The sequence below is a fragment of the Scatophagus argus genome, chromosome 22 (genome assembly GCF_020382885.2).
Source record: "Scatophagus argus isolate fScaArg1 chromosome 22, fScaArg1.pri, whole genome shotgun sequence".
In the NCBI taxonomy this organism is placed as follows: Eukaryota; Metazoa; Chordata; class Actinopteri; family Scatophagidae; genus Scatophagus; species Scatophagus argus.
The window spans coordinates 12,793,584-12,821,040 of NC_058514.1; the positions used below are offsets into that span (position 1 = coordinate 12,793,584).

The 27,457-nt window shown below is 41.9% G+C and overlaps 1 protein-coding gene across 2 annotated transcripts; it reads left to right on the top strand.

The window, feature by feature from the left end:
• Nucleotides 1-1,577: 1,577 nt before the first annotated feature.
• On the top strand, nt 1,578-27,443 carry etv6 (ETS variant transcription factor 6). Of its 2 annotated transcripts, none has more exons than XM_046378664.1 (8): nt 1,578-2,045; nt 5,443-5,572; nt 19,301-19,465; nt 22,352-22,486; nt 24,598-25,200; nt 25,394-25,536; nt 26,562-26,662; nt 26,863-27,443. In XM_046378664.1, exons 1-8 carry the CDS (start codon nt 2,016-2,018, stop codon nt 26,963-26,965), a joined length of 1,410 nt encoding a protein of 469 aa, XP_046234620.1. In that variant the 5' UTR covers nt 1,578-2,015; the 3' UTR covers nt 26,966-27,443. The 2 variants fall into 2 exon arrangements, with proteins under 2 accessions (XP_046234620.1, XP_046234621.1); XM_046378665.1 differs by having other exon boundaries at nt 1,582-2,045; nt 5,446-5,572.
• The last annotated feature ends 14 nt before the right edge of the window (nt 27,444-27,457 follow it).

Genomic DNA, 27,457 nt, shown 5'->3' on the forward strand with positions numbered 1-27,457 from the left:
AAGTCTCCAGATCTTAACTAAGTCAAACAGTTGTGGGAAATTTGAGATTCTTTCTTCTTTATCCTCATCAAAATGGGATTTATTGGCAGTATATACATTTTTACATACACACACTGAATTTGTCCTGAAATGAATCCTCATCCTTAGTTGAACACATGTGCAACACCCAGCAAATTACGTACATGCAGTGAAACACACAGGAGTTGTGGGCTACCACTGTCAGACACAAATTGGGGGTTAGGTGCCTTGCTCATGGGCACACCAGCCATCAGGACGGGGTATTTTTTCTCATTAATCACTCTACCACACCTGAATTTTTCCTGCCAGTGGGGGAATCAAACCATCGACCCTCGGCTCACAAGCCACTTCTCCAACCTCTAGGCCATGCAGCCCCCCCGTGGCCTTTCAAAGACTGGTGTTCATCCCTCCAGCAGAGTTTTAGCTGCTCTGGAGGCTCACGGTGGCCTGACATCTGTTGCTTTTTCTTTCTTCACTCATCGTAGGTTAGTAAATTTAGTAGCTGTTTTAATGGAAACAACTTTAAAGCTGTACTGATATATTTTGACCACTTGGGGGCAGCAAAACAAGCTAACAATGATTTTATTTTATTTATTGGACTGTGTTTGCTACTACACAAATTGTGTACAGTGTTTTGACGCAGACAAATGTGTGAGCGGTGAGAGTGAAGCATATAACAGTAATAACTATTTCTGCCTCTGCGTCCCTGGAAAACTGGACCAAGCTGAAGAGCCTCAGATTGTCTCGATTTGACAACCGCTTTATACCCGTCTTAGTGCCTTTTTACATGAAGGTGATTTCCATTGTGACTGTAGCAACTAATAATCACTCACTTTTAAGATCTTTCAAGAAAAATTCAGCATGCAAAAAATATTCTAAAATATCTAGTAAAACTCGATGTACTGACTTGTAGAATCACCATGACAACAAATTCAAAGCACAGCGTAAATTCCCTTTTATTTTATATGTTATGCAACATGTAGGCTATTATTCATTTCTTTTTTATATATCCTTTAGATTCCTTTAGCCTGTGCCTATAGAGTTTGTATTACATCTCTTTAGTAGATGTTGTCTCATTTGTTTGTTAATAATAGACTTCAGGACAATGTTTATAATGTATATTGAGATTACTTCCCTTAATGTGCACACTGGCATGTATGTACATTACTCTGCACTTTACTGCTTTTTGCACCTCTGGTTAGATTCTAAACAGCATTTCCTCGTCTGACTATGTGGGCCTACTGTGTTTGAATCTAGTCTAAGTTAGTCATATTCCAACAATACAATAAAACATGTAGTAACTGGTGAGAAACAGTTGGCTTTATATGGCGTTAATATGTCCTACAGGCTGTCATTTCTTTCTATCTCCTCTACACTTTTGCTGCGGCTTTTTGTCTCTTTAAAGCGTGGACATTGAGCCTATTGCGCAACCGCATTTGTGTGTTAAGTTTTGATCAAAAAATACACAGAAAACCACTCGATCTGTCTGTCAGCCAATCAGTCTGTCTGTCTGTCAGCCTGTAGTTGTCTGCCTCGCGACCTGCTGCGATTTCCTGCTACGGGTTTCCCTTTAAAAGGGGGCAAGGCTCAATGCTGGGAATTCACGTCATTTCGCCGTTTTACACACATCCAGATCAATGAGAGAGAGAGAGAGAGAGAGAGTCCGTCGGTCTCTCTCACTCTTTAGTCTTGCTCTTCCAGGAAGGGATTATTAACCAGCACGCTGCCGACATATGAAGAGAAAACACACGCAGACAAAAGAAGTTTTCGCACCGACAGCCGCGCTATGGACCGGAGCAGCAGATAAAAGCAATCAAAAGCAGCCTACATGAAAAAAACAACTTATCCCACAACAACAAGCCGAGCAGTCGGACTGCCGCTTCTTCTTCTTCTTCTTCTTCTACTGCTGCTGCTGTGTGTGTTTCTATAGGGACACAGGACAGGAGATAAAAGAGAGCACAACGGGAAAGTGGAAGGAGAGAAGTTGACGGGAGATAATGTCTGAATCCTCCTCCGCTGCGAACAAGGTGACACACTCGGCTCATTCTGTCCTCTTTTGTCTCCCCCCTCAGCAGACACTTTGCTCTTACAGGTTTTTAAAATCCCTCACAGAGTGGCTGTGATGTCCCCCCCCTCCTCCCTCACCTCCTCCGCAGGGGTTCACAATAGCTGCGTATCACCTTTTCCAGACATGGAGCTCAGGCGGCAGCGCCATTCACTTTGAGGCGCGTTTGTTTTGCTAGTCATCTGTTGCTCGCGGCTCCTGCACGCTCTCAGTTCGCCTCCGCTCTGCTGATGGGAAGAAGTCGTGACTGTCTGTGACACGCTAAACGTTTGATTTACCGCACGCATACAAAAAAAAAGTGATCAAAGCCGGTGGGCGAACATGTTGTAACCTCCACACAAACACATTTAGAAACGTGTGCAGTATGTGCAGAGCATCGATAGATAAGAGAGCGTTCACAAGGATTCTCAGCACAGCAGCAGGGATAAAGAGGAGCCGGAGCTCTTAAACTCCCTGTCAGAAAGGTCTATAACACAGAAGGAATATTGGAATAGGATCAGATTACTGCCACTGATTTGGAGAATTAATGGATGCTTCTTTTGATGGTGACCAGTTGTCAGTTACTGAGTGAAAATGAACATTTTTTTTGGGGGGGGTTTCGAGGCTGTCACAGACTTTGACTTTTAAAGGAATCATCTTGTACTCTTGTGCAATTTATTTGACATGCCATAAACTGACAAATTGATTCTCCAAAAAACAAAATCAGTCGGTTATTTGTTAAGGAAAAACACTTTTTAAATGTCAGTTGTCAAATAAATATTTTGGCTGCTGGTTGGCCTGTGTAAACAGTGTAGAGACACTCAGTGCTTGTGGTGGCATGTGTCACCGTGTTTGATGTGTTGTAATTTAATTATTCATTATTTATTAATCAGTAATGAAAATAATCCAAAGTTACAGCCCCAGGAAAAGTGAGGGGAAAAAACCCCACAAAAGCCTACGATCAATAGTGATCAGCACACAGACTTGCACCGAGTCTCAGTAGGAACCAGAACCGAAAAATTGGGCAATGAAACTGCAGTTTTCATGAACGGTGAAGTGTGTCTGGCAGATATTCACTGGTGCTGGTTTTTGCTGCTTTTGTGTTGTTTTCAATTGAATGTCTTTTGGTTTTGGACTGAAAGTGAGGGGAAAAAAACAGAACATTCAAAGATGTCACCTTGAGTTCTGGGAACTTGTGATAGGCATTTTTTTTTACTAGTTTTTCAGCATTTTGCTTGAAAAAAAAAATCAATGGGATAAAGTAAACATTCTAGAAATATTATCTGGTATGTCAAGATCAGCCTGAAGTGAACTCAAAACAATACCAGCTGTTCAATGACAGAAAGTCAAATCTAGCGTTTTGTTTATGAGGGATGACTTCTCATTACCGAGTCTGATGTCACTGCTCGATTGCTGTTTCATTCTGACAAACTATCAGCACTTGGCTCTGAGAAGTGTTTTCACCTCAGCCGTCGGTGGACAGGACTCCCCCTCACCTTCACACCGCAGCCCAGTTCTGTCACTAATCCCTTTGCCTTTTCTGCAGCGTCTTTATCACAAGCTTTGTCCAAACTGCCTCTGTCACCCGGCTTCAAAAGTGTCATTTTTCTGGACAGCTGAATTTTTAGAAAGTTGATGTCAAGTGGGGGTAGACAAGCCTTTCCCTTTTGAGAGGAGGAAATAAAAAACTTAAAGATTATTGCTTGGCTTCCCCAGGAAATTCCTGGTGCATGCAGTTGGTGTGCAGGTCTCGGAGTGGTTGGGTGGTGACAGCAGGCTGAAAGAGGAGGGAGAAAAAGCAAAAAAAAAAAACTAAGCTTCATTTCCTCAAGAAACTAAAGTGGCTTCATGCTCATGCCCTCATTTGCAGGAAAGGAAGTCAGTCAACAGAGAATGACCGCAAACTGGAAAACCTCATATCTTAACCTAGATTCACTGAGCGTGCTGTTCCTGAAGAAGACTGCTATTATTTTCTGAATAACTGAATAGTCCTATACAAAAGTGTAAGTATAATGTAAAATCAAATTTCACTCAGGAACACTTTCTGGTCAAGGTTTTCACCAAGTACTCACGTGGATATGTCCGGTTCGGGGATGATTGGATGTGTTTTTGCTGTTTGGTTTTTTTTAGCTTGGAGTTGTAACTGGCATTGCTTCAGATGTTTCTGTTGCAAAGAAAATTGGGGAATCTGGAATTATACTGCAGTTACTACTAGTTGTTGTTGCTATCACACCTGGCAAAATTAGTGATTTACTGGGAATGCCTTTAAAAAAAAAAAAGAAATGAAATCTTTTGCTGAACTCATGAAACAACTACCGAAATAGCTGTTCAAATTATCATAGTAGTGGAAATTAACATCTTAAAAAAACATAGTCCTTAGAAATCCATATTGCAATTTACAGTTATTTTCATTATCAGTTGATCTGCTGATTATCTCATAAAGGAATTAACTATTGAGTTGATAAAACATCAGAAAACACTGAAAAATGTCTACAATGGTTCCAGATCAAATTACTCAACTACTCAATTTATCAGAAAAAAATATTCTTAGTGGAGAGCAAAATTAAAATTGTGAGAGTTTTTGCTGCGTCCCTCCATCATGTTGTAAATATAACACTCGAGTTTTGGAATGGTGGTCAGACTAAACAAGACGCAGCATCAGCTCCAGCTCTGGGAAGCCATGATGTATGACGTAACTCCTAATGTCCTGACGCTTATAGATACCAGTCCAAATGATAATGGAGACCTGTCAATGGAAGGGATTCGCTTGCAGCCCGAATTATAGACTGCTTTTAGTGTCTTTTGGCAATCAAACGTATTGCACCAAAGAAGAAAGAAATGGTTAGTAGATTTATTGATGAATTGATCAACAAAATGCCAACAAAAAATAATTATAGATAACAACTTCACTTATTCTAGCTTCCAAAAGGTCATGCTTTTCTTTTATTATTATGCATTTAAATTGACATGTTTTGGGTTGTTGGTCGTCCATTTTAAAGACCTCAGCTCAAACCTTGAGCTGTTGTGGTGAAGTTGTGATGAAAATGTGTTATTATTTTCTGTCATTTTTAGAGAACAAATGATTGATGTGTTGTCTCTAAGCCACCTTTACTAACAGCACTGGTTAGTTCAGGACCTAAAAAAGCAACATGTGCTAAAGCATGTATGGCATTCTGGATATGTGTCTTCACAGCATGATATGTCTGTGTGTCAGTTTATTAGAAGCACATACTCCTCTGTGTACAGAGATGAGGCTAGCTGATGCTGTGGGTGCACGGCGAGGTGAGGCGAGGCGAGTTGGCGTGGGGCTGTTTGGGTTCAGGGCCGGTGCGTCGTGGAGCTTTGTGAGCCATGCTTTGTGTCTCTGTGTCTATTCATAGCAGGAGAGGAGCTCTTTCAGTCCTTCCGCGAACACGCTGCCAAACTCCACTTCCTCCCCCGTCCATGCTCCCGCCGCGAGGCCAGCCAGCCGAATGGAGGACGAGCCTGCCAGGCTGCCCGCGCACCTGCGTGAGTCACACACACTCACACTCTCTCTCACACACACACACACACACACCCAGATGAGCAGTGACTTCTACACACTATGAGCAGGACAGATTGATTCGTGTTGGTGTTTTAACATCTTGCGCTTTAAATGTTTCTGTTTGGATGTAATCTTTATCTTCAAAGTCAGATTTTAAGAAGAAGAATCCACCTGTCAATTAAACTGTGTCGGTACGTGTGTGTGTGGGGGGGGTGGGGGGGATTTTGGTGGGGGGGTTTCTTTGGGTTTTCTGTAAATCCAGTTCGAGCTACTGCAGGTGATGATGTGAGAGCTTAGAACAGCAAACGGAAGCTGTAGACAGCCTTATCAGGCACAAAGAGCCAACATGAATAAATAAATATGTTGTGAGGTATCACATTGTAGTTAAAACCCATCACGTCCAATTATGACAACACAAAGACACACACACACGCACATATCATTATCACTGCATGAGTGCTGGCCAAGTCATGCTGGACCTCTCAGCTGTGAGGTGTTGAGGCAGATCTGGGGTCAGACACCTGAACCCTACACTTTTCCACTGGACCAGAACTGACAGACCTGCTGCAGTGGAATAACCCACAGTTACACAGCAGTTGGGTGCAGATAACATGGAGCGTAGAACACGCAAAGGCTGGCAATGTTTGAAGAAGAAAGGATGTCAAACTGATAAGAAAGTGAAAGGATTGAAAAAGTGAAGGAAAAAAAAGGGACAAAGAATGCAAATTTCAGTAGGATTCAGAGTGTAATCCCAACCACATGGAGAAGAGAAACTTGAAATTTAAGTGTGGGATGTGGATGCAGAGTTGAAAAAGTGAACAAAAATTATGCTGCACTCATATTCATGTGTTTCTGCATATTTTCTTCTTCTCGGATCATATTTCAGTTTAGCCCTTTAAGTACATAAGATGTTTACATTTCATCTGACCACTGAATTAGAGGTGCCCTTGAACCTCTTGAATGCATCAGCAAGCTGAATTAGTCCATACTTCAGAGTCGGAATACTTTATTGATCCCTGGGGGAAATTGGAAAATATTTGCCACTACATTAACAGTAATTGGTTGTTTGGAAGTGGAATATTCACAGTTATTGAATAAAATCAAGTCTAAATGCCTTAAGACATCTCAGATTTTGGTTAGTGTTTCAAAAAGCTTTCATGGTCAATAACAGGTGATCCCCCGTTGAAAAGCAGCTGAGCCAATCAGACTTTAGGCTGGAAAATAGAGTTACTGATGCAGCTGTGCAGGTTGTTGAAACTGACTTACAAGAATAACTAAAGAGAGGCTATTTTCTTCCCCTCACCAAGGAAAAGTCATAACCAATAAACTGCATGCTTGCTCAATTCAATACACTGAGGGGCTTCGATGATAGAGTAGTACTTGGTCTGATATGACCGGTAGCTTACAATCCCAAAAACATGCACATTAGGTTAATTGGCTACTCTACATTGCCCCTAGGTGTGAGTGTGAGAGTGTGTGGTTGTCTGTCTTTGTGTGTTGGCCCTGCGATTGACTGGCGACCAGTCCAGGGTGGACCCCGCCTCTCGCCCGTAGTCCGCTGGGATAGGCGGATAAGCGGTATAGAAAATGGATGGATGGATGTACTGAGTTACTGAGCATGTGGGTGTCGTGAAGACTTCTCCTTTTGGGTAAACATTTACACTTTGCTCACAATTGTTTGGGAAAAAGTCGATATTTGAAGGCAACTGAATTTGTGTTGCTTGAAAGCGACATCAGTTATTTTAAAAATGGAGAGCAACGATTAAGTGAATGAACAGGGAAGTCAAATACAATATTTTTTAAATAGTTTAGGCAGGAAGCACATTCAGCATATTTCATAGACCTCAAGGATACACCAATGCGTTTATCTAACACTGGATGTAAACATAGTTGTTGACTGTTTACGAAGCACCCCGCAGGGCGCCTTTAGCATTAGTTATGTTTGATTTCTAGGCTTAAACGCTGGTAGCTTAAACTGCTATGCAAAGCAGAGAGGTAGAAAAACCAGCACACACATCATGATTAGCTGAGAGTAGCTCGAATCAGAAGAAGAAAGGATGTCAATTTTTTTTGGTAGTTGGAAGTCATGACTTTTGTTTGGAAGCATCGATTGTCTATTGATGTCTACTTTTAATCATAACAAACCCAACATATAGTAGAAAAAAAGAACATCTGTGGACCAAGGAAAACTAGCTGAAGGCCTCAGATTTACCTGAACCGCTCATTATGTGACACTATCTGAATTTTGAAGTGTTCATTGTACCAAGAAAGGAAGCAAAGCTGAGAGGCTTACAGCCTGCCGGTGAGGCAGTCAATGATTACGTTTTGAAAAGGTGTAAGTAAATGAAATGAACTCAAACTGTTGGATTTATTACTCTTGGGGAGCTTTTGGTTCGGTTGCACTGGCTGACTGTTGCTTAACCAATCACAAAGCAGGTGGGGCTGGAGCGGTGCCAAGAGATAGGCTCGACGTTCAAAGAGTAACCCTGAGCTGCTTTGTCCATGTGTCCGTCAATATTTAACCAGTTTATTTATTTTCTTCTCGCAAGTGTGAAGTTCAGGGCTTTTGTGGGGGTGGTGGGCTGGCCAGCAGCACAGGCTGAGGCTGGATGAGATGCACAGGAAACTCCCTCAGCCCACTTCCTCTTTTGCATTGTTGCAGAAAAAGGAAGAACGCTCAACAGGTCCGTGTTGAGTTTCCTGTCGAGTCAACCGACGGGTCAGTTCACATCCGCAGACATGTGGAAGTCCTACTTTGTTTTAATCAGATTTCAAACACAGTTCCTCACACAGACATGACTCTCACACATCTGCAGGTCAGGAAAATGTCTTTTTTTTTCCTCTTCAGTGTTTAGTTTATGGCTGCTGCCGGTTGGGATCCGCTCTCCTCCCTCAGACAGACGGCAACACACTCTTTGTCACTGCGCACACACGCTCTAAAACACCTTTGCTCGTCCTTTCTCCTCCCGCTTATCTAAACACACATGTGCTGAAAACAAGCTGTCCATTAACCCCCACACTCAGAGGGAGTTCTGTCCTGAGGGGGGAGAGGGAAGGAAGAGAGCAGGAGGAGGGAGGAGGAGGGAGGAGGGAGAAGAAGAGGGGGGAAAAAAGACAGAAAGAAAAAGAATGAGGGAGGAAATTGCAGTGTGGGCAGAAATCCGCCTTCTCCATTTCCTGGGGAGGAAGTGGATTAGATCGGGGAGAGTTGCAGCCTGCTCCTCACACTAAAGAATGCTACCAGGCTCGATTTTTAACCCTTTCAGCCAGACATCACTGTAACACACTACAAACCCCATCTTCATGAAAATATACGAAGGATAAATTTTCTCCTTTTAAAATATACTTTTACATTCAGTTTAGATTTTGTGTGTGTGTGGGGGGGGGTTGTTTGTCATCTTACTTGTGCTTTACCAGATTTTTCTTATTGTTTTTTCCATTTTGTTTCCTGTCTGCTGCACTGAATCAGTGAAAAAAATTACGGACATTTCATTGTAAATACATCTGATGTTGTGCAATCACCACATGTATATCGCATGGTAGTCACTCTGAAGAAATCTTTTGCTTCCATGTATATTCATGGTGGAGTGAATGAGCACATATTATAGATTTACTACAGATTTAACACAAAACCATAGTGTTGACATTGAAAAATGAAAAGCACACTCTATGGACTATATGAAGTATAATTTTATATGAAATTTCGGATGAAACAGACAAGATACAGCAGAGCCCTGCTATTTCTGGTTCCCCTTGCTTTGGGTCTCCATGCTAAGCTAAGCTAACTGTTTCCCAGCAGTAGCTTCACGTTTCTACTCATCTAACGCTCTCTGCGAGAAAAGCAAAGTAGCACATTTTCCAAAAGGTCGAACTATCCCTTTATTCCTTCTTTCTATTTCTTTGCATTTATTATGTTGTTACTATGTTTCATATTTTTGAAGTAGAGTATTTTAGAGTGAATGATCTAAACTGAGAGCATATGCTTGAACTTTTATTGAGGCACAGAGAAGAAAATAGTTTTATTCCATCAGTTAATCCACATTAAACAGGTCATTTAAGGAATCATCCAGCAGTATTAGTCAGCGAGTAGACAAATGTACAGCTTAACCACCTAGCGGAGGAGTACAGTCAACCACCCATGATGTTTTATTTGTTTTTCTGTGCCGAGACAAGTACTAAAAGGCTGCGAGGGTTTTTCGCCATCGCTCACAATACAGCAGTGCTGACATTAACTGATGAACTGTCGAGTTTTAATTCAATCGCAATCCAGGCATCATCGCTTGACATGGCGCCCACGTATTCAGAGCATGACGCAACGGAGAGCTAGTCAGTGGGAATCACTGAATTATTTACAGGTCTAAAACACAAGGCCCTCCAGTATTATTTTACAATAAACATGCATGAAACACAAAGAACAGTGGCTGCAAGAGTAGAAATATCTCACTGCTTGATTAACAAAAATCTATGTCCATGGAAACAAGACTAGCTGGTTTCCTTGGTGTGTGTGCACACACACACACACACTCACTCACAGCTGGGTTTGTACTATGCATGCTTGTATGAGTGGGTGGATGAGTGTGAGTGAATCTTGTGTCTTTGTGAAAAGCTTGTCAGAGGTGGTGTAGGTGTATACCGTGTGTGTGTGTGTGTGTGTGTGTGCGCACAAACCCCTCACCAGCTTCTTTTGGTCTTTCTCCCTTTCTTTGTGGTATATTACCCATTTTACTCTGGGGGAATTGGTGTGTGGTGTGTGTGTGTGTGTATGTGTGTGTGTGTTTGGTCTTTCTGAGGGGAAATTTCCTGCCCCTGGAAGCAGCTCTTGTCCTCAGGAATTTCCTGAGTGGGCAGACGGCGCTTCCTGAATAAATGTTGTTGTTGTTGTTGTCTGTGTGTGTGTGTGTGCGTGCGTGTGTGTGGGTGTGTGTCTGTGTATGTGTGTGTGTTTTAACTGGCTCTCTTTTCTTCTCTGAAAGGGAAACTGTTCTCACATGCCAGCGAGTGAGCCGAGCGCAGCCCCCTTCTCTTCCTGTTCGCGACACACTCACACATGGCGTTTCTGAACGCCACAATGAACACAGACGTGTTACTGACTGATGGTGTGTTGATTTCAGGATTTAAGCGGAAAATTCACAAAAGCACAAATGCTCTTTCTCTTGATAAATACCCAGTTGATGAAATCTTTCTTTCGCTGTGAACACTTGGTTTGGTAGTTGCTCTTTCCTGCCACGCAGGAGTTGATGTGTGTGATATTGCTGACATGTTTAGAATAATAAAAATAAAGCTGGTTATTTAGCAAAGCAACAGACCACCGACAGAAACAAACTTCGTCAGAGGCAGGCGGCAGAAAACACTGTTTTAAAGGGGAACTCTGGAGATTTTGGATTGCACTTTCATAAAGCTGGGGGACATGCGTGAGACGGATGAAAAACAAAATGTTCAAAATTAAAGGACTGGGGACTGAGATATCCTGACTTTTAGTCCCTAAAACCAAAACACTGGATTCTGCTCTACCCACAATGCAACTCCCAAGCGTATCAAGAGCTCCTCATCGTTTCCATCCTACATACTAATTGTAATTATACTTATGTATTATGTACCATACAACAGTGTTTTTGAAATCAACATCCTTTATTGCTTCATACAAGCAGACAACAATGTATTTTTGCTTTTATTAGACAGAGATGGTGGAGACAGGAAACACAGGTGAAGGGAAGGGGATGATGTGCAACAAATGTCCCCAGCTGGACTGAACTTTGTAATTACCAAAGTGATGTCACTTAATTGTCTTTCTTTTTTGACAAAGCTCTTCCTGAGCCACAGAACAGACATTGTACAACTGTTGTATAAAACTCCCTGTGGCTACTAAATTGATTGTGACTTGTAGAATCAGCAGAGTTCCCCTTTAATTGACAGCCGATTCTGGGAAAAGCAGTGTTGAAACCCACGTAAAACTGAATACTTGACAACAAAGACTGAGACGACATTGCAGAATGATTCTGTGATGGATTTACTCTTCCGCCTTTACTAAAACTCCCGTAGCTCTGCGGTATATAAAAACATGGAAATAAAAGACAAAAATCGGTAACCAGCGGTCCTCAGTGTGAGGAAAGCTACATGAAAACATATTTATTTTGAAAGACATGCATTAGACGTGATCGCCTAGGTGTGAAAATGCACAATGCTGCCTTCACTTTCTGCACATGGGAAAGAAACCAAAGAGTATATACAGTGCTCACAGGGTGTTTGTGTGTGTGTGTGTGTGTGTGTTCTGGACAAGCAAAGGCCTTTTGATTTAGTTAACAAATGTCTTTGAAGCTTCTGCATTTTCAAAGAAAGAAAAAAAAAACTGGCCCCTGAACAAAAGGAAGAGTGGCAGTTGACGCTGGATTCAGGAACTAACCTACAAGAGCCGGCTTGCTCCTGTGCTCAACAACAAGCTATCAAAAACAGGTCGTACTACTTCCTGGCCATAAAAGTTCCGTGTGATTGATGATCTGTTTTATGTTTGTTTTGACTGGATGAAGTCCAGATTTGCTGGACTGGGACAGGCACGTGCATGCCGGTGGAGGAAGCAGAGGATGAATGTGAGGCAGGGGTGGGGGTGGGGTGGGGTATCTTGACTGAAAAGTAAAAGTGTGTGTGTGACTGTGTGTGGATTTTCCCCTGCCGCACCCACCTGACAGGGAATCAGTGTACAGAAAGAAATACTAAGCGAGGAGAGATGAATAGTGTGTGAGAATTAACTGTGGAAATGTGTTGCTCTCATACCCACGTGCTGAGTCAGGGTGTTAGAAGGTCATGGCCGGCCCTCTTTCTTCTTCCTCCTTCCTTCTTCCTCCTCCTCCTCCTCCTCCTCCTCTGTCTGGAGAAAGAAAAATCTTTTCTCTGTTGAGATAGCAAGACCAATATCCGCCTACTTGTGCTTCGAGAGAGAAGGCAAACATTTACTAAAGAACAGAGTGACTAAGGAGCTTTGAGTTTGGAGAGCAAAGTCCCAGCCTTTCTGATGCAGCAATGCTTTTTTGTTGTTTATTTAGTTGTAGTTCACTAAGTTCAGGCTATGCTGAAATCCTCACATTTTTTTTGTGCATCAGTCATGTCTTGTCTGTGTATATTTAGCCTGTTGAAAGTCAGGGGTTTCTAACTTAAAACAACATGTGAGACTTTCATATTCCTGTATGACTCAAACTACAGCTGTGGCCAGTTTTGTTCCAGGTTTGCAAATAAAGACAAATGAAATGCTCAGAAATGTATGGTGCACTAGACCAGGTGAACACATTCGATAAATAGCTGTTTAAGATTATTAGAAATTAATATACATCACCATTGGTAAAGCCCACTTAATACTTGGATCTTGGCTCCCACACATTCAGACTTTCCTTTGTCTTATCTACAGGGCTGTGCATTGGGTACTGTATTGCGATACTGTAAGCAAGGTGATGTATTGTTTCATAGGCCTCAAACAGCTGCAGACATATTACAACACTGCTGTCTAGCAGTCAGGGGTTGAAGTGCAACACAAATGAACTGCAGCCACAAATCTTTTCATGTATATTATTATTAAAAATCTAGACAGTGTAACACGAAACATAATATCATGATAGTCGAGTGTACTAATATTTTTTACACTCCTACTTGTCTTACTTTTCAGCCAGTACTACTGAAAGCTTTGATGGCTAATCTAATGCCAAATCTATTTGGGAAGGTCCATAGACACTGTACATAGTCCGATGGATTTGTGTCCAAATGGAGGTGGACAACAACACAACCTCTCTTGTCTTTAGTTTTACGATCAAATGCTGTGAATTAGCTACATATTGAGGAGCGTCGCATGAGCTTCGCTGTTCAGTGTGCTTGCTGCTAACATTGTAATATGAGCTTCTCCTAACTTGTGTCCTAATTTTCTGCTACATGCTAATTATATAAACTTAACTTAGCTATGTTGTTAACCAGCAAAAACACTGATGTTAGTGCTAACAAATTTAAACAGGTTTCGTCCTAAATTGTGTCCCATGCTATGTGATATGATATGAGGTTAACATGTAAATAAACATGTAGTTTCCCCTAAAATGTATCCCATTTTCTCATGTCATCGTGATGGGTATTTTTCCCTATTTCCAGAAATTTTGTATACTAAACAAATAATTGATTATATCAGAAATATTTTTGCTAGATGAACTGATGATGAAATAAATCATTAGTTGTTTCTTTAGCTGAAGCAACAGTAAAACTCAAAATTCTACTGTACTGTAACACCTGAGTAAACTGAACTTAGATACTGTACATTCTATCACTGGTTATTCTAAACTTCGGTTCCAAATTTTGGTCTCTTGGATTCCTAATTATCAATATCAGTTGATCATTAGCTGGGGCACAGCGAAAACCGGTCAGTTAGCTCAGTAACAAATATCAGTTTCCAACCAGAAACAAATAAATTAACCAAGTCTGTTCATCTTTGCTGAGCTTGGATGCTTGCCCCCAGAACTTTGGACCTTTTACTGTCAAATTGTTTTAGTTGAAAGCCAGTTTTGGCAGTCCAAGTAACAACAGGCAGACATTGCAGTTTGCAGTTGGATGGCAGAAAAATAAGCAGCTGTATGGCAGTGGCGTGAGTGTTGGTGAGCCGTGCAGAGCTAAACAGAGATTTTGGACAGGACCTTTAAGCTCCACAGCAGGACGGACCTCATTAACTCGTCTGGCTGTGAGAGGAAGTTGAGGGCTTCTGTACTGCAACAACGAAACAAGATACCAGTGATCTCATCCTCCTCTTCTCTTCATTCATCCCAAGCGCTTATGAGTTGCCTTGGCAACTTGTGCACTCTGTGTGTGTATGTGTGTGTGCGTGAGCATGAGCGGGGGCCTGAGAAACCACAGAGTGAAAATGATGTGTCATCAGAGAGGATTAAGAGTCCACGGTTTAGTCAAGGGTGTGGGATCCTTCTCCTGTCATGCTTGACGGTTTTATTCAATATAAACACATGCATACTCGGAAACACACACACACTCTCACACGCGCTGTAATGAACACTGAAAACCTGAGATGCATTCAACAAAGGCAGAGACTAATGACGATAAAGACTGAAATTGATTTTACTCCTGTAACCGTCAACAAATCTGCAACAGATTCTCTGACAGAAAACAACCAGAAAGGACATCAACTTAAGGAAGTGTGTGAATGTGTTGAAGGAACAGCGTGTCAGGGTCAAAGGTGCTCTCTCTCTTCTCCTCTCACTTCCTGCCCATACCATCCATTTTTCTATCTACCTATAAGTAAGCAAACGATGTTTGTGTCTGACTGACTACACTGCAACAGAAAGTTTCCCGTCATATCAGAATCAGTTCCTGTCAAGATCACATGGATATGAGATACAAAATAAGATCCTGAAACTCGCAACTTTAATGTGACTCAGGTTTCAAAACCAAAATCCGAAATAGTCAGCATTGAGAAGGCTGCAGCTCCATGCTCGTGATTCACCTGAAGCTGTCATATTTTTTTTGGCAACTTGCAGAACAGTGTCAGCATGGAGGACACGTCAAGGGAGACGGGAAAAAAATAAGTGTTATGATTTGTATTTGGGGAGACACTTGACTTCATTCATGTCTTCAGCCTCACTATCTATTTATCCTGGGATAAGGTATGGATACAGGCTTTAATGTTATTGGAAGAGATTCATTCTGATTCAAATTTTGACTGATTTTGCTCCCCATAGAATCCTTGAATTGGTTGCAGGAAATACTTAAGCATCTTTGGCACGCTTCCACCCTTGCTTAAAATCAATTTGGATGTATTTAAGTGTATTTGGAAAGTTTCAGCATACCTCTGAACAAAGTGCCATATTGTAAATACCACTGAAGGCAAAAGGCTCAGACCAAAGACAGATTAGGTTTAGCTTCAAAAATCCATACACAAAGCAAGATTGTTCCCCAGATAAAAAAAAATCTTATAAATTCACAATGTACATGAGTTGCAATGTAGAACACAATATTAATACACAACCTCGGATCAATTTGCAAGCTCACATAGAAGTAATTATTGTGTGAATGCAATGTTGATATTTTGTTTTGATGTTTTGGCTCAGAATTTGTCACTTCGCCCAAGTGAGCTCGAGCTCTGTACCTCAGGAAGTAGGGAGTGATGATAGCAGAAAAGTAGACTCAGAGCCCACAGGTTGATGCTGGATGGACTTGCCGAATGAAGTGTCTAGCATTGGCAGCATGAGAGTGAGGGGTTCCTTGGGTATTTGTTGGAATGGTGTGCCATGTGAGTGTAGCGGCTGTCTTGTTGATTGCTTGAACGAGCTTGTCGGCTGTACTCATATATTGGTTACATCTAAGAATACGTATAAACATTCAGAACAATCAGATATGAGCAGGAATTCGGGGCTGAGCACAATATCCCTGTCTGTGAGCTTCATTTCAGTACGGGCTTAGAGTCTGTTTCCCTTCCTGTTTGTCTTTCCTTCCTCTTTTTCCATCTTTGTTTCAGGCTCTTGTTCCCGCTATTTTACCTCATCTGCCTTCAGTTTTTTTTCCCTTGTCCTCACACATTATCGGCTGCTGCTCTCATCGCTCTTTCCTTTCTGTTTCCACTCTTCCTTTTCTCATCTGAGTCTTACTGTTTAATAAACCTCTCGGAGTCACTCTCTAACCTTACCGCAGGAAGTTTCCTGTGCTGAAACAGAGCCCATGCTGGATTGCTTCCTGCCAGAGTGCGTTGTGGGACACATTTGTTTGGGCGCCCTTCTTCCTCCTCCTCCTCCTCGTCCTCCTCCCTTTTGCTCCCCTTGTTGCTTCCTCCTTTGGGCTCTGTGCAGATGGCTGAGGCCGGCAGACCGGATCTCGGAGGGAGTTTGGCAGAGCTTCACCTCTCTCTGGCCCTGGAGAGAGCATACCGCAGCCATGACCTCGCGACCTGGGCTGCACTGCTGCCCGCCCCGACCTCGCCGCTGTCACAAGTCCGCCACGAGAGACGAACGCACAGCTGGTGCATTCAGTGCAGATGGCAGCTTGATTCAATATTGATTGAAAGTCAATGATGCAGTCACTTAGAAGTATTCCAGTGCACCCTAGTTCTATTGCTGTCATATAGTCCAGTTAAATTTAAAGCCATTTGTAGAAGCTACTAAAGGGACATATTTTTGGTCCTAATTGTCCTAATTTTAGGAATAGTTGTTTTATGACAGATTTTTTATTTTTATATATATATATATATATATATTCAACAAAACAAACAAGGAGATTTACATACAATATATTAAACATGCTGATGGTTAGAGATAATGTAACCCAGCTATGATTTCCACCATGACCAGGAAGTCAATGCTCTGAGCGAAGTAGAAACCCGGTAAGAAATATGAGCAAATATGGTTCCTTATCTTAGCTCCTGTGGTTGTGAAACACCTGTATCCCATTCCCTGACACTTTCTTAGGATGTCTGTTGACAAGCTGAGGGTCAGAGCTTGACAGGCTGTAAGCTGTGCTTCAGATAACCTAGGCCTTCGCAGGCTTATCGGCGACGCTTGTGCCACTATCTGAATATAGAGGACTAGAGGGAAAGGGGAGAAATGGGAATCTGACAAGCTAGACAGGGTTTCATTTTATATTGATTGCCCTCTGTGAAAACTTCCTCTGTTTGACGGGTGGGGAGTGGGGAGCTGAGACAGGGAGAGGCCTGAAAGCGAGCACAAGGTTCCTATTACTTGTGTGACAGTGACATTGGCGGCCAAAGATAACAGCTGTCCGACTCCCAGAGGAAGTGTTTGAGGCCTGGCGATAAGTGAGATGTAAGAAATGAGTAGTTATGCTCCATGTGGGTGTCATGGACGTCCTCGACTTATATGCTGTTGCAAGTCTTCATGTGAAAGACAGAAGAAGAGAGGGAGGGAGTCTGAGTCATACTGTAAATCATTGGGTTACACAGAGAGTGCAAAATGATACGATGAGGTGGCAGTATCTGTGTTAACCGAGATAAATAAGGGTCAGAAATGTTTATGTGTAAGGCTATAAATACAGATTCCTTTATGTCAGCCAATACCAAGAATATCACAGTATGAAAATATGTTCAGATGTAATCTCTGGATGACATAAGCCTCAGTGCACAGAGTCAGAGAACAAAAGCTCATTTGACTTGGTCAGATTTGATTTGTAACTCTAAATAAAACAGAATTGGTGAAAGAGGAGGAAGGAAGCTAATGTAATGAAGCCTAGCGCTCAAAAAAAAAAAAAAAAAAGTTCTTACACCCACAAAAAGTTCTTACACCCCCTTCGAAGATGCTTCTTTTTACCTTTTTATATATTTACCTGTGGAAGGTTCCAGACAGGTGTTTTCTGTCACTTCATTACACTCAAATTGTCTCAAATATGTATGTTCACTTTATAACATTTACATGAGCAGTATTCATTTGTTTTTATTTCTTCTTATAAATTCAGCTGACTTGCTGCTGAAAACCAAATACTTATACAAAGACTCCAGAATCCTTGCATTTAAATCCAGACTGCAACCCGTAGTGGTTTGCATTTCAAAAACAATTCCAACAATATAGTCTGGGTTTTCATGAGACGTGTATCTCTTTACCATCTGTTACCTTAACATATTAGCCTCAGCATGTAGCCATGGTGGTTGCTGCTGGCGTAAAATTAGCAGCATAATTGTGTTGCCTTCGAGGTAAGTTAGCTAGTCCTTCAACAGTATAAATAAATGACATCAAATGTAACCGCCATGCACCGTTTTAGTTAGAATTTGACCGAGTTTATTTTTCCATCAGCGAATCTGCACACAAGACATAACCTTCACCACCTGAGGTTGAAAATCAGGTTTTTTCAGAAGAATATTTCTGCGTTCACAGCAGATGTGAGAAACGTTTCTACAATTAGAATGAATTCTTGATAACATGGAGTTGAAACAGATTTTTCTTCACAATCTCTTATTTTCCTGTTGCCTCTAAATGCTGGTCAGCAGTGCAGATGTTTTACACTCCTGTTCCCACGACAGTGAAAAACAAAAAAACAAAAAAGCATTTCAGAGTGCGAGGGAGGAGAGAGGAAAAAAAGAGATAATGTCATTGCTGTTTCCTCTGCTCTCTCTCCCTCCATGTGTCCTTGTCTGCTCGTACACAAACTAATAAAGAGTCCGTCCTCTGATGTGCCTGTGTGGAGTTCAGAGAGCAAAGAACAGCACAGATCATAGCAGATCAAATAAAATAACAGTCTGACTGACTTTCTCATGCATCTCCCTCCCCCTCTTTTTTTTTACACTTGTGATTCATTCTGTATTCTTCGCTTTAACCCATCATCTTTTAATCTTTTATTCTAACCTCCTCTCCTCTTCTGACTCTGTCTCCTCCTTCATCTTTTTTTTTCTTTATCTCTGCTGCCGTTCCCGTAATCACTCCCTCCTTTTGGCTTTTATCTCCACTTCCTCAATATCCTTTTTACTGCCTCTGCCTCCTTCCTTCCTCCCCCCTCTTCCCCTCCTCCTTTCCTCTCTCCCCTTCACCATCGCCTCCTTCCTGCCTTTCCTTCTTTCTTCCTTCCTTGCCCCCCAACCCCCCGTCCTTCTGCCTCTTCTTCACTGAACTCATCCTTTTTTTTCTCCCATTCTTTCCCTTCTACCTCCACCTTGTTGCTAATTGACAAAACCCTGGTCTCAATTCCCTTCACTACATCCTCTTCCTTTCATTTCTTCCACTTTTCCCAAATCTATCCCCCTCCAGGTCTGCAGCCAGTCTTTTGGAGCAGGGATGATGTGGCCCAGTGGCTGCGATGGGCAGAGAAGGAGTTTGCTCTGCGGCCGATCACCAGCGGCTCTTTCCAGATGAACGGCAAAGCGTTGCTGCTGCTCACTAAGGAGGACTTCCGCTACAGATCCCCCCACTCTGGTACTCTTTTCACCTCTTCATGGGTTTCTTGGAGATATAAGAGGCATATTCCAGGCTGGTAGAAGTGGAAACATCAGTGAAATGTTTAACAAATGAGTCACCTTCAATGCATTAGCCATGTTTTTTTTTTTTAAGTTCAACATGAGCAAGATCCAGATTGGAAAACAAGATTTACCAACTAGGAAGGAATATCAGTTTTAGATCATGGAAACACTCTGACTAGTTGCAGAAAAAGCTGTGGAAAATTGGTGCAATTACAGAAGCTCTTTTTTCTAAGGCAAAAAAGTGACACCATCTTCACAAAATGAATGAACAAATCTAGCAAATCTAAATAAATGAATATCCTAGCAGATGAGTGCAGCACTCGATAAATCAGCATCCATGACCACATTTTGTCTCTCGGCAAAATTTAACTGGGGCAAACGCTGTGACCCTTTATCAGATGTTCAGATTAATATTATAGCACCAGTGCAGTGTGTTTACAGCAAAGGGACACCCTTTAAAAATCAATGAAGTCAGCTGGATCAGAGGAGGGAAGGTTGCAATATCAGGCGATGGTGGAGGGAGGCAGCTCTCACAGTGAGGCTGCTGGGAGAGGAAGTAGGAGGCGGTTGATCAGGAAGTACAAACCAACCTCAGTTTTTAGCCCAGCAACACTAGCGGCCAAGGGTGTGAGAATAATAATTTAAAAAACAAACAAACAAAAAAAAACCTTAACTGTTCTCCTGTGCAGAGTTTTGGAAGTCTATTTTTGACAGTAAGTGAAACAGGATTCAGTTTCGGTTTGTGTGTCCTGGAAATTTTACGTTACACACACTTAGTCAGGGATGAAGTCAGTTCTGTGTGCTGCGGTTCAAGATGATACTCATAAGAGTGGGATGAAATGAGTGATCAGCACTGTGAAATGCAACCCTGATTTCAACACTTTTAACAAAACATAAATGAAACAATAAACCAACCATTTTTGACAGTTGAAAACAGCACAAAGACAATATATTTAATTTTTGACCCCATCGGCTTGGTTTATTCTTTTCTTTTCTTTTTTTTTTTTTAATAAATACTTGTTCTGATCTGATTTATTTTATTTAACATTTAGTTTTTTATTTGCAGCATTTGTTAATTCAAATAATTCATTTTTAATCCTCCGTACGATCAAACAAAAAGTAAGTGAAAGTTGCTCTGTTCAGTTCAGTGTGCGTGTCCTATATTTAGAGACTCCAATTTGTCCATTTTTAAAAATATGTTACGTGTTGTGAAGAAGAATCAGTAGTCATAGAGAAATGTGGCCCAGCTGACAGCTGATGTTTCCATTTCAACCCTGCAAAAAGGTTCATATCCTGTTCTGGGGGAAAAACATTTCGGAAAATGTGATTCATCTTTGCAGGTTTTATTAGTTGATTTTAGTCGCCTCTACATGATACTGAGATTGTTTTGTTTTGTTGTGTTTTTTGTTTTTGTTTTTTTTTTCTTGGAACAAAAACTCAAGGCTTGGAGAGATAAATCTCTCTGTGATTGATTACATTTCAATATTGGTGGATGTCTTGATCCTGTTGTAAGTGACATCATTAAAAAAGGGACCTTTTAGGGAACAGATCACATTGTTTGGCTTGTGATGTGTCTGTTTCCTCTTTGGATGGTTGCAGTTCCCATCAGTCTCTGCTGTCTGCCATATTTTTCTCCATAGAAGCTCTAATAAAAATGCTTTTTTCCCTCTGGAATGTCTTAACCTCACCCACAATAATCATCCACACGGTTTGTAAAGCTACGCTGCAGTTACATGTTTCAACCTGAATATGTCTAATGGAAAACGTTTTAAACCAAAGAGAGTGTTTTATATATTGCTTAAGACTAACTATAAGATGACAGGACATTTCTCTTCTTTTAAGGACAAACAGTCTGTTTTGTATGTATACCTAAACTATTAAAACAAACTAACAGAATCAAAGCAAATGTTGATGCATCAGAAAGCAGGAATTTTCCCCAAAGTGCAACTCAGTGCCACAGGATCAGAAAGTGAGAACTGAAAGAGGTGTGTGTGTTTATCTGTTTGTGCTCTTGTGTTCACCATCACTTCCTTTATGAGAATCATTTCCTTGTTATGGTAAGCCTTTAAAAGAAAAGGTAATATGTGATGGCAGTCTTTGTTCACATCACACTCTCTGTACCCGAGGTGATTTGTTAACCATTTAAATGTTTTGTTAGGCGGGAAGGAGGCGTCGCTGATGTCGTTGAGGCAAAACAAATAGCTGTTAATCATTCGGTGAACTTCCTGCTCAGGCTTTGTGCCCCGTGTCACCACTACTGTATCACCACTTAGAGGAGAATACTGGGGTCATACAGAGCTACGGCCCATTTACTTGTGTCAACACTGAGTTGTGTTGTCCACTAGGCAGCCTACAATACCTTGATGTTGGTATGTTGTTTTAAACCTTAAAGCTTTAAGTTTATCGGGTATTGTGTCCTGAAGGAAACTTCCGCCTCCTCTTTTTTTTTTCATTAAATACGATGCATTACTTTGCTCTGTGGAAGTAAAATCCTTCTTGGTCTGAGAGAGAAAACTCACTGGGTGCACTCATTTGAGAGTGAACCTCACTTTTTGGCCCCTTCTGCGCTCACTGGGTCATCAAGTTGTGAAATATTTTTTTTGTAACAAGCTAGTCTTGATTTTCCTCAACACCCTGTCATAGACCATCATTCTAACGTTGTGACTGCCTCCTTTGTGTCTCTTCCATTATTTCTCAATATGTCTGTTGCCTGCAAAGCAGAGAGGAAGAAGAAGGGAAACCTGATTCTGTGGATTACGCCAATGCTAATTTTCCCATTTTATGCAGCCGTGAAATGCTGCAGGGATAGATATGGTAACCTTTGACTTTTGCATCTCTGCAGGGGACGTCTTGTATGAGCTGCTGCAGCACATCCTGAAGCAGAGGAAGCCCCATGTGTTTTACCCGTCTGCGTACTTCCCTGGGAACTCCTTCCACTCGCTGCCTGAAAGCGCTGTGCAGCACCTGAAGCTTGAAGGTCAGTCCAGTAAACGCCATTTTCTTCTTCAGCGCTCTCTTTTAATACATTTTCAGCTCAAAAATGAGATGTATTTGAAAAGATCTTCACATGATCTAAACTTATTGTATAAACCTTGCTGGAAAGCACTGAAAATTGAAATTTACTGTACTCTCACCCTGAAGGCTTATTGGAACCTACATTCCTCCATAAATGCGTACAAAATGATTGATTTTGTTCATAAAAAACACGTGGTCATCACAGCAAAGCTGGAAGCATAGCATTGTTCAAAGTGTCTTGGTATGCAGAAGCCTTAAAATTTCCCTCCTCTGGAAGTAAGGGACCGAGCCCAAATCCTGTAAGACATCCCCATGAAGAGCTCTGTCCCAGTACTTTTGTCTATATAGTGTAGGTCGCTTTATAAAGTTGGCTAATTTCATAGTAGTTACTCTGTTATTCTATATATATCATACATGCACCAAATGTAGCTGATCTCTTATGCTAATGTCAGGTAAGGTATGGTTCACCATGTTTTTGAACCGCTCGTAGAAAGTCAGGCTCATGATACCAAAACTCTAATCTCAACTTAACCAAAGCAAGATCGTAAACTATAGTTGTAAGCTACAACAGCTACAGTGGCGTTTCCCAGTGATCTAATATTAGATAGCTGTAGACAGCGGGGTAATTGATACCTTTATAATCATAGGCATCATTTAAGTGATGCCACTTTCTCTCACGTTTAAAGTAATAATTGTAGCTGAGTGTTGATGCTCGAGGTTTGGTTCACAGTGAATGTGAAAAAATCCTATCCAATCCTACACAATATTCCTGATCCTTATGGGATGTTTGGGTATAAAAACATAAATTATATTTTGGTAAAAGAAGCCTATAAAAGCTGTAAACAAAACAACCCAGAGTGGCATGGTCATTTTAGATCTATCTAGACATCTAAACTACTATGTTGATTGGAATGAAAATGCTGATAATTCGAGATGATATTTTTGTCTATCTGGTGCTAAAGATATGCTGGTAAATTGTATCAGTGTAAGGCATCAGTCGAAGAGAAGTCCTTACTTTACACCAGTATTTGTTGTTACCAAGGAAGTAATGATAACGTTCAGTGAAATACCCGAGACCGTTTTCTGGCTATGATCTGAGGAAATGTGACACACTAGCAATCATCATAGCTTTACATGTTGACAGTAAAACCTGTTCCACGAGGAAATGCTGCTTTATTTTAACAAGCTCGTGTCAAACCTCTCCAGTGGCTTATCGCAGTGATTGCTTTGTTGCCGTCCTCCTCGTTTGGAGTGCCATTTTGTAGATATTTTTCCTCGTTGCTTGTCTTCCAACACAAACCAGAGAACTTTTTCTAAAACTCAACAAAAATAATGTAATGTATTGAGCATTCTTTGCCTAACGGTAGGACAGTAGTGACACCTACTGGTCTTCTCTGTGTGAGGCCAGTGCACCAAGAAGCCAGTAACAGTAATGAACACCTAACGTTTTACCAGTGGGGACAAACTTCAGCACGAGTTGGGAAAATAGCTAAATGACTGTGGAAAAATATAAAAACTACAATACATCACTTCACTTCATGCTCTGTATTTGCATTTTCTGTGAGAAACTGTTGTATGTGTTTGGCTTATCTCAGGCTTGGCACAGCTTCAGATACATGAACAACTGTGGACAAAATAAAAAGCACGTCTTAGATTAGGTTTTAAGAACCCCGGTCCTGAAATTGATAAGATGTTCGTGAAGCTCATCATGTTGAATTTGAATTGTCACGTTCGGGTGTTGATTCAGTTTCAAGCCAGGGTTGGTCACAGTCTCATACTGCTGCTCTGTCGCTATCGCAAGTATCTGTTTTCTGGTGCCACACCTGTAGGGCAAACACAAAAATGTTATCACGCCCAAATGTTTTCCAAACATCACTAATAAAGCTGAGCGTCTTCAGAGTCCTAAATCCATAGAACAAGACAAAATAAAGCAGCAAACTGTCATGTTTCAGAAGCTGGAACAATCAGATATTTGTCTAATAAATATCTAGGTGACATATTGTTCCACTGGTATTTTATGAGAACATTTTTCAGCTATAGATATTTATCACACGTTATCTTCCGTAATCCTAGAAACGGTACGGCGTGCACCACGTGGCACAGAGCCACTCCCCCAGCATCCACCAACCATCGAGCTGCGGCACCGCTCCCGCTCGCCCCACCATCCAACCACCAGACGATCCCCTCCTGAGCCAAACCACCCCCGCCCAGCCAATGAAGACCCCCTACAGACCTTCTCCCAGCTGCCTGACAGCAACCACCACCTGCCTGAGGAAATGTACCCTCTGTCGGTGTCCCCGGCTGCGCCAAACGGCCGTTGTGTGACGCCCCGTGAAGCCCCGTGCCCGGGCAGCCCTGGGGGACAAGAGGCGGTACCTCCTCGGGTCATCCAGCTCATGCCCAGCGCCATCATGAACCCCCTGTTCCTCAGCCCAAACAGGAGTGGCGGAGTTGCCGCCAGTGACTTCAGGCACAGTCGTGGTGGAACCCCGTCTCAGGCGACGCTTGAGAATGGGCGTGAGGAGAAGGTCCACAGCCAACACCAGATACCGCTGGCCCAGCAGCAGCAACAGCAGCATCTGCTGCAGCAGCAGGAGGAGGCACTTTACAGGAACCACGTCATCATGCCCGTGTCTCCTCCAGAGGAGCAACAAATACCCATTGGACGAATAGCAGGTAAGATTTAGCTCTCATAAGGATGAAGGTTTTAGCTCCATGAGTTGGTATCTTTATCTAACACATCTTCATTCACAGCATGAGCAGATCGTTACAGAGGCTGCAGGACGTGACACAAAGCTTCACTCGTAACTAGAAGTTCCATACTGTCTCATGCAAACACATTGTTGTGTTTCCCTGTTGCGTCCTTCAGACTGCAGGTTGCTGTGGGACTACGTCTACCAGCTCCTGTCAGACAGCAGGTACGAGAACTACATCCGCTGGGAGGATGCAGAGAACAAAGTCTTCCGCATCATGGACCCCAACGGCCTGGCCAGGCTTTGGGGCAATCACAAGGTGAACACACACTGCGCAGAGCGCTCTGGGTGCTCAGTTATCGTTGTCTTTGATCGGGCTGCAGGTGACTCAGAGAGCAGGGACCCCTCCCCTCCATCACTGTCCTTTTGAGAGCATTTTAAAGCCTCACGATTCAATATTTTATATATCAACAATGAGTCAAAAAAGATGCGGGATCTGTTGCTCGGAGTGATGAATTCACAAAAAATCTCACCCAACTCTGCAGGTCACCTTTGGCTTACAGTTTTTTAATTACCTTGTTATAGTTTTACGACCCACAAACTCAGACGTCCTCATCAACCTTGTTACCAGCTCCAGCAGGCAGCTGTTCTCAGCAAAAGAGCTTGAATAAAACCCATTATAAAAACAGACTGTTGTCTACCTGCCCAGCACCAGACAGCAAAACTGACAAAGCTAGCACCTAGCTGGTGAACATAGCAGAGCATTTAGCAGCTAAAGATTTCCCGCACGAGTTGGTGGAGAATTTACAGCACTAGGCTTACACTGATTGGGCGATCAGAAGCCTTTATATGGGGTCCTAAGTGAGATACAGATCTGATTTTTCACAGTATGACCTCAGTCTTCAACAGTCAACTTTTCCACAATGCTAAACCAAAGTTTGTCACAATTCTGCAGTGGCTGGAGTCACTTGATGAATACATACATGAATGTTTTGCATCACGATGTCACCAGTGCTGGCCCCAACTCACATTCACACACCTTCTTACAGAAGTAGCAGCCATTAGGCTCTCCTTATAAACGCTGACTTCAGCGGACTCCATGTTAACTTCCTTAAAACAGCTTGTTGCATGTGATTGTTTCTTTGTTATTGATGTTTGTGACCGCTTGACAGTGGAGTCCGATTTCTTCCACATTTGAATGATAACGTGAATAGCTGAACAAAAAAAACAAACTCCACGTCTTAAAAGGCAACTTCGTGGGGTGATAAACATATGGACAAACCATGACCTCTTGCAGCCACATAATAATCATTAATAACACTTTTGTTCTTCTCCCACTTACAGAACAGGACCAATATGACGTACGAGAAGATGTCGCGAGCACTGAGACACTACTACAAACTCAACATTATCAGGAAAGAGCCTGGGCAAAGACTTCTATTCAGGTATATCAACTTTAAGACACCCTTTTCGGGAAATGTCAAGCTGTTCGTGATATAGTTTCAGATTTAGAAGTCCATTTAGAAGTTTTTTAGTCCATGTCTCCTGTGGGCTGCTGGCCAATAAGGCCAATAATTAAAAAAATTCAACTAAAACCAGAAGCCTCAATGAATTAATAAACTTGTTTCCTTGATGCGTTCACCAGGTTCATGAAAACCCCTGATGAGATAATGAACGGACAGACGGACCGGCTGGAGCACATGGAGTCCGACACAGATGAACAAATCTACATCAAAGAGGAATGCTGAGGAGCTCCGGGAAAAACGAGTACATGAACTACTTACTACTACTACTACTACTACTACAGCCCCTGATGCCTTTCAGAAGCAGCCTGAACAATGTGGAGCGTGTGGATGTTCGCTTGTATCAGTCCTACACAGACAAACATGACATCTGATCTTTCTTAAGATTGCCTTAGGGTGATATTTTTTCTGATGTCAAATGGAAAAAAAGAAACGGCTTCAGTTGTTTTGATTTTCCTGATGGACCGCGCTGAGACGACTTTTTAAGTTTCTTTTTATTTCTGAATGAACTGCAAAAGCCAATCACTTTCATCCTTATGTCACTTTTATGACATTTTTTTTGTCCCATCACATGCATTATACTATGGAATTTTTCTGTTTGTATAAAGAAAATTGGGTGTGTGTATATGTGTGTGTGTGTGTGTGAGAGCGAGAGAGACAGGAATGTTTTCACCATGGAATAAACATTTTTGATCAAACTGTATTCTCCTGGTGTGG

Excerpts from the sequence above, each read along its gene's own strand:
- etv6 (XM_046378664.1), top strand. The coding sequence starts at position 2,016 with ATGTCTGAATCCTCCTCCGCTGCGAACAAG. Across the intron at positions 5,573-19,300 it reads CAGGCTGCCCGCGCACCTGC|GTCTGCAGCCAGTCTTTTGG; the intron begins GTGAGTCACACA and ends ATCCCCCTCCAG. Across the intron at positions 22,487-24,597 it reads GCAGCACCTGAAGCTTGAAG|AAACGGTACGGCGTGCACCA; the intron begins GTCAGTCCAGTA and ends CCGTAATCCTAG.